A 7586-nucleotide genomic window follows, 5' to 3' on the forward strand; every position below is an offset into this window, starting at 1 on the left:
GAACCACCTCTTCTGCATTCTGGAAAGTAATGGCTTTCTTCTGCAGAAGATCACACTACCACGGGATGACTCACCACCACAAACTAGAACCTCCATTATTTGGCTGGCCTTTGCTTGTCATGTTTGGTTTTGTGAGTGACCAGCCAAGGAGTATTGTCAAAAATTTCTGTGACACTTATTCATAAAAAATTTGTGGCGAAAAAACTCCTGGAGGGAAAATACCGCAGGGTATTTTAGACTTCTGGGTGGTTATTCATAAAAATGTTGGCAGCTGCGATGCAAGTGCGGAGATCTCCCGCTGAAGGCTGGCGGTAAACTGTCGGAAGGCATGCGGAAACCCTTACGCCGGCAGAGTCCCTCCGTGCACTGCTCTCTCTGGGAGGTCTGTCCCATTCACTTGTATGTAATCCGCAGGCTTCAAGGAAGCGTTATTTCCCGTCCACATACCGCTTCCTCTAATTTTTATGAATGGCCATTTTGTTACTATTTTCTAGATAAATCTAGAAAACACTGCAGAAGGCAGAAATTTCTCGCTCTGCTGGGGGATTGTAGATTTTCATGCGGGAACAGCTTTTATGAATGCCCACTTTGCTAAATGGTCGGGAAAGTCCACTGTTTTGAGCAGAAAACTTGCGGTAACGGTTTATGAATAGAGCCCCATATGGTTAGGTGACAAAGGAGTATTGTTGTTCTAACACTATACAATAATCACTCAGTGACACAAAAGTCTGTGACACTGAATTTCTTTAAAGGACACATTGACTGTCTAATATACTGTAACTGAAACTAATGCACAGTTAGGTGACACGGGTGATGCTGTATGGGGGTAGGTGACAATCAATCACTTATGCACAGTGACTGCAGGCTACAATGGTGACGCAGCCAGCCACACACTACACTGTATACGGGTGTTGTGTTGCTACAACCACACACCACACCACAATGCAAAAACAAAATATATATCAGTACAGCAGGGTCAATGAAAGTCCACAAATTACTATTGTGGTCAGGAAGAGTGTTTAAAAGGACAATTTAGAGGTCCCTAGCTGGTGCACTACAAGAAGCAGAGCACCCAGGACGCAGCTACACAGCACAATATCACAAATGCAGTCTATCTACTCAGGATGAGGCCTCAAAATGACTATTGGGGTCCCTAGTTGGTGCACTACAAGAAGCAGAGCACCTAGGAAGCGGCTACACAGCACAATGTATACAGTACAGATTATATACACTGTCCCAGTATATGCAGCACAGCAAGCAGCAACTCCGATCCCTACAGTAACTAAGGCAGACTGTAAAATGGCAGCCGAGATCGTGCCTTTTATAGGGGGGAAGTGGCCCGGGTGGTGATCAGGTCGGTCCCACCCAACTTCAGGCTGAAGGGTCAAAGAATGGCCCTATGGGAAAGTATAGGGCTGGCACAAACAGCAAGTACTGTTCGCTGCTAAGGCAAGCTGGCATACTGCGGAAGTTTGCCGGGAAATGTTGCTTGTTATAATTTAAGTAGGCCACGTCACGTCACGTCAGGCTGTGCTCGCGGCTCCGGGCAGAGCAACTGAAAAGAAGGGGGGTAGAGATAATGAGACATTCTACTGAGTATCTCGGATCCCGAAGTATTTCCCCAGAGCCTGGGTCCAGGGAAAGTAATGCCAGAATACGTGCACCAAGCAGTTGCTGTGAGACTAGCATGGTCACGGATAGGAAGGGTTTTCCAGCAAGGTGCATGGAAACAGAGCAGTCAGAGATTTCCCAGGGAGTGATTTGCAAGCACAGCGCAGATCAGGGAAGTATCTGTACTGGGTTACTTATGGGATTATTCCTTTAAGTGAAGCACCGTAACGGGTGGTGCAGCATGAGTTCCCAATAGAGTAAAAGGGGGGACAGTGCATCAGGGGGTGCCGGAGTTGGAAAAAAAGGGAGTTGACCAATCCAGGTATCCGTCGCAGCGGCTGCAGAGCGGTAACGTTTTTCCGAAAGCAGACTTTCTTTACTGGGGCACCACCTATATCTGGCTACAGGCTCATTTGTTAACCAGGGACTGTATTTTACTAGAATTTGGCTCCACCCACAACATGCCAAGGTCACACCCACTTTTTTGCCACATCACGCTCTGCATGCTGCTTTCTTCCCCTGGAAAAGAAAGCATTTACTCACCTGGCAGAAGTCTCCGGCCTGTGGCGCGCTGCTCCCGGAACCATCTTCCTCCTGCAGCACATCTCCCGTGCTGACAGGGCTACGGCAAGATGGCGCCCGAAGCCCTGTACTGGAGACACAAATAGTCTCCAGTACAGGGCTTCGGCAGCCATCTTGCCGTAGCCCTGCTCGCCTGCCGGTGTCTGAACACTGGAAGACAATAAGGAGGCTGGAGCGGGGCTGCGGGCAATGAACTGGCACGGCATCTATAGACGCCGCTGCCAGTTCATTTACAGTGACCAGAGTCCCGAGGCCGGGACGTCCCGCTGCTAAAAGGGACCTCATGCTGCCTGGGACAGCGGACCCCGAATCCGGGACGTGTCCCGGGCAATCCGTGACGTCTGGTCACTCTATCCTAATAGATTTTACAGCTGTGCCAGCCAGATAGCGGCTGGGTGGCAACCCTACAGGTGATAGGTATGGAAGTCTCTGATTTGCTATGCATGATCATGTGCTAAAGCAGGATGTGATCACAGCAAAACAGAGCTTTGCAAATCTGTAAGCTGATCAAACAAATCACTTGCTTCTCTAAGAGTTCTCCTAGACACAGATGACCATTACTAGAGCAGTTGGCCTATTTACCTTCCTTCCCAGGACGAACTTATGGGTAGGAGGAGTGATCAGGTAGGAAGTGATGTAACCCATAGACCGGAAGTGATGTACACACCAGGAAGAGAAGTTGCAGGAAGTGAAGAAAACATATTGCTGGAAGAGGTAATTGTGAGATTATCCTTCCTTGAAGTAATTTTGATACAAGAGAGTGTTATATAACTGTTGTGTTTAGCGCCCCCTCCTCCCACGTGTGACATGGATTATGGTTGTTATCTCACTGTACTATTAATAATTCAGCTCAGTCACATCACAGAGCCAAGACAACATGCCCACCCAGTATAGCCATTCCCCTCTGTAACTCCCACACCCCCTGCCTAGCATTGCCATTAGCCTCCAGTATGTAATGATTTACCTTACCACACTCTAGTAATGCAATTTCTTACCAAGTATAGCCCTGTTCCCCAGCATTGCCTTTATCCCCCCCCCCCTCCTCAATAATGCCCCAGTATAGCCATGTCCCTTCTGTGTCCCCCCAGCATTGCCAATATCCTCTAGTATCTCATGTCCCCACCCCAGTGATGCTATTTCTCCCCTGTATCACCATTTTCATACTCCAGTATTGCTCCCTTCCCCCACCTCCATGTATTGTAGTAAAAGAAAGGAATTCCATTGGTTTATAGCTACCTGTCACAGTGTGCTCCAGTCCTCTGCTCCCATTAGCCTCAGTCTCTGCCTCTTCTCTCCTCATATCCTCGTCCATCTACCACTACCAGCACTGCTGTAACATCACAGGAGGAATGGTAACAGTGGGAGGTGGATGTAAGGAGAGAAGACAGACTGGAGGACAGGACTGAAGCAAACTGTGAGTATAGTGCACATCTAGCTAGAAACCAACATCTTATGCTTACCTGCAATACTCTGAATGCCCTACCATCCACAAGGGGCAGCAGTGGGGAGTTCTGGGGGAAGGGGGGTTGTGTATTGGTGGTTTCACCACTGACACCTGTACAACCTAGATTATCTTCCCCTTATTATGTATCCAAATGCAGGATCACCCTGTACGGATCACATGACCACATCACTGAGGATGGATGAGATCCAGAGTCACATGACTGAGAGGATATTCAATCTCACCATGGAGATCATCTATCTGCTGACTGGAGAGGTGAGGAGGATTTTGGGAGATCACATGACATTACAGTAGTAACTCTTATCTCTATTCATAAAACACACACCTGACTAGAGCGGTGAAGAGGATTCTGGGAGATCATGTGACATTATTGTGGGTCTTTTGATACAGAGTTTTCCTCCATTGAAGTCTAGTGATTATGTGACCATCATGGTGCCCAAACCTCACTCCCTTATATCTGAGAGACACTACAAGCAGAAGATTCTGGAAGTCACCAGGAAGATGATGGAGCTGCTGACAGGAGAGGTGAGCAGTGCTGGGAATTATGGGACATTGTTCAGTAACAACAAGGGGTGTGTCTGGGTGGTGACTGTATCATTATGTTTGTCAGGATGTCCCTGTCTGTTTCTCCATGCAGGAGTGGCAGTATATAGAAGGACACAAGGACCTCTACAAGGATGCCTTGATGGAGAATCAGCCGCCCCTTACATCACCAGGTAAGAGGAAAATTTGATTTCTTGTAAAGGAGAGAGCAGTACAGAGGGTCCACCTAGATCCGCCATCATCTGATAATCACATAAAGTCAATGGGCCTGATGTGCTATGAAATGATAAAGTGTACTAGCGCAGAGGTAGCACTGTTCGTTAACCCATTAGCACCATGTGTTGCTATGGTAACACGCATGGTGCTAATGAGTAAATGGGTGGTACTCCCCTGACATTAGTAACGGTAAAACTGCTGTGCACAGGCAGCCTGTTACTGTTTAGTGCATAACAACCCTTTTTCATCAGTTATTATGTGTGTGTTTCCTACAGATGGATTCAATAACAGAAACCCACCTAAGAGATGTACAGGTCCTCTTTATTCCCGTGATTGTCTACAGGAAGATCCCACCATCCCCCGCTGTTATCAGGTAAGTGGGGCTATGGTTAGGTTCACACTAGCCTTAAAAGCTCCCCGATCCAGTGGGGTGGAAGCACATGTGTTATACTTGCAACAGAGCGGGGCTGCGGATGCTCATGGAACCAGTACAAGCCTGACCGTTCCCACTATGCTGTTTCCCCTCCATTCTGCATCTTCTCATCTGTCTAAGTTTTCTCTGCCACCATTCAAGCCCCCCACCTGCTGACCTCAGGGACAAGCACCGGTATTGGAATGCCAGCAGAACTATAGGGCTGTCATTGGATTTCAGAAGAACAATGTGAATCCTCCATAGCACAAGGGAGGATTCTCATCGGTTTAGTGGTTGACCAATGAGAATTCTCCATTGTTAAAGTGAATGTGTACCAGTGTAAAAATAAAAAAGTCAGATACTCACCTAAGGAGAGGGAAGGCTCGGTCCTAATGAGCCTTCCCTCTCCTCTCACGGTGCCCGGTCCCTCGCAGGATCCCGAGAAGCAGTATTCGACCAGTTTGGTCAAACACTGCCACTTCCGCCACCGAAGGGAGGTTTCGGGAGCACTCGGGCTCCCGAGGACGGGCTGCTCCATAGTACGCATGCGCGAGCGTCCTCTATGACGCAATCGCGTGTGCGGAGTATGGAGCTGCCCGTCTTCGGAAGCCCGAGTGCTCCCGAAGACCTCCGAAGTCCCTGCGGCGGCGGACGCGTACGGGGGTGCCAGCGCAGCACCGAGGGCATCGGGAGAGGAGAGGGAAGGCTCATTAGGACCGAGCCTTCCCTCTCCTTAGGTGAGTATCTGACTTTTTTATTTTTAAACTAATACCCATTGGCTTTAAGTAGGAAGAATCCCATTGATGTATCCCTATGTTTCAGCCTAGTGATTGTATCTGTTTAGGATATGCCATGAAATGAACCATTGTGCATCCCAGCCGAAGTGCCCCCAGAGACTCCAAACTATGTGACATTCTTTCCCTCTAGTCTGTACATGTTTTATCTGCATTCACATTTTAAAGGATACCTTAGTCCTAATTAAATTCTAAAAATGACACCCTGTGAGTTGGGAGCTGCGCATAGGCTTACCACACCTCCCATGGCCCAGCATCTGCCTCTGTTTGCCTGGATAGTGTAATGGTTAAGGGCTCTGCCTCTGACATGGGAGACCAGGGTTCGAATCTCGTCTCTGTCTGTTCAGTAATCCAGCACCTATTCAGCAGGAGACCTTAGGCAAGTCTCCCTAACACTGCTGCTGCCTATAGAGCGCGTCCTAGTGGCTGCAGCTCTGGCGCTTTGAGTCCGCCAGGAGAAAAGCGCTATATAAGTGTTTGTCTTTGTCTTTTACTATTGCTGCCATTGTCCAGGTCCTGGTTAATATGTCATCGCACGCGCGTGCGTACAGCACACTGGGTTCCCAGCAAGCATGGTCACAAGCCACCCAAGAGGACATACTGGACATGCACAGCACAGTATGTCTGGGTCAAAGGGCGCGACCACTCTGACAAGGACCTGGACAACGGCAGCAGAAGTGGGTGAACAGAGACAGACGCCGGGCGACAGGAGGTGCGATTAGCCTATGCACACCTTCCCACATACACTGGGTGTCATTTTTAGAATTTAATTTAGAACTTGGGTATCATTTAAATTCTCTCTCTCTCTCTTTTTCTGCACTTAGGTTGGAGAGCTGGTATATGTAAGTGCTGTGGATAAAGAGGAAGAAGAGACATATGCGAGGAATGATCAGCAGTCTATGGAGGAGGAAAACATGATGAGGGCAATTAAAGAGGACGAAGAAGAGACGTATGTGAGGAATGATCAGCAGTCTCTGGAGGAGGGTGACATGATGAGGACAGTTAAAGAGGAAAAAGATAAGACATATGTGAGGAGGGATCAGCAGTCTATGGAGGAGGGTGACATGATAAGGACAATTAAAGAGGAAGAAGATAAGACATATGTGAGGAGTGATGAACAATCTATTCAGGAGGATGACATGATGAGGACAATTAAAGAAGAAGAGACGTATGTGTGGAGTGATCAGCAGCCTATGGAGGAGGGTGACATGATGAGGACAATGAAAGAGGAAGAAGAGCCATATGTGAGGAGGGATCAGCAGACTGTGGAGGAGGGTGACATGATGAGGACAATGAAAGAGGAAGAAGGAACGTATGTGAGGAGTGATCAACAGTCTATAGAGGAGGGTAATGTACTGAGGACAATTAAAGAGGAAAAACAAGAGAAATATTTGAGGAGTGATCAGCAGTCTATGGAGGGGGATGACATGATGAGGACAAATAAAGAGGAGGACACTGTTACAGAGGGTAGAACAGGTGAGTAATCAGCAAGCATTAAAGGGAACCTGAAGCAAGAAGTATATGGAGGCTGCCATATTTACTAGTTTACTGGCAGCCCTGTTGATCATGCAGCTTTTATAAAAATAAAGAAACCTCTAATATGCTTCATGCTTGTTCAGGGTCTATAACTAAAAGTATTAAAGGCAGAGGATGAGCAGGACAGCCAGGCAACTGGTATTGCTTAAAGGGAACCTGAAGCGAGTAAAATTATTTAAAATAAACACATGACGTAGCTGCAAATAAAGATTACATACTAACCTCACCGTCAGTTCCTCTCAGAAGCTCACCATTTTCTTCTTACAGTGATCCCTTCCAGTTCTTACAATATTTTGTCAGAATTGAAATATACCAGTTGCTGTCAGTTATATATCAGCAGCTGTCAGTTTTAACGGAATGTGCAAGGTAATGCCCATGTTTCCCTATGGCTCAAGTGGGTGATATTGCAGTTTAACAGTGTGCGGACCAG

At 47.5% G+C, this 7586-nt stretch overlaps 1 protein-coding gene across 1 annotated transcript in view; it reads left to right on the forward strand.

Moving 5' to 3' along the window:
• The first annotated feature begins 2852 nt into the window (after nt 1–2852).
• Nucleotides 2853–7586, forward strand: part of LOC137535080 (zinc finger protein 605-like) — a 12264-nt gene continuing 7530 nt past the window's right edge. Inside the window, exons 1-6 of the mRNA XM_068256867.1 lie at nt 2853–2907; nt 3795–3910; nt 4046–4180; nt 4293–4371; nt 4690–4787; nt 6445–7096. Of these exons, the coding sequence (XP_068112968.1) occupies nt 3815–3910; nt 4046–4180; nt 4293–4371; nt 4690–4787; nt 6445–7096 (1060 nt within the window). The 5' untranslated portion in view covers nt 2853–2907; nt 3795–3814. The remainder of the gene's footprint in view (nt 2908–3794; nt 3911–4045; nt 4181–4292; nt 4372–4689; nt 4788–6444; nt 7097–7586) is intronic.

Source organism: Hyperolius riggenbachi, chromosome 10 (assembly GCF_040937935.1).
Source record: "Hyperolius riggenbachi isolate aHypRig1 chromosome 10, aHypRig1.pri, whole genome shotgun sequence".
NCBI classification, from domain to species: Eukaryota; Metazoa; Chordata; class Amphibia; order Anura; family Hyperoliidae; genus Hyperolius; species Hyperolius riggenbachi.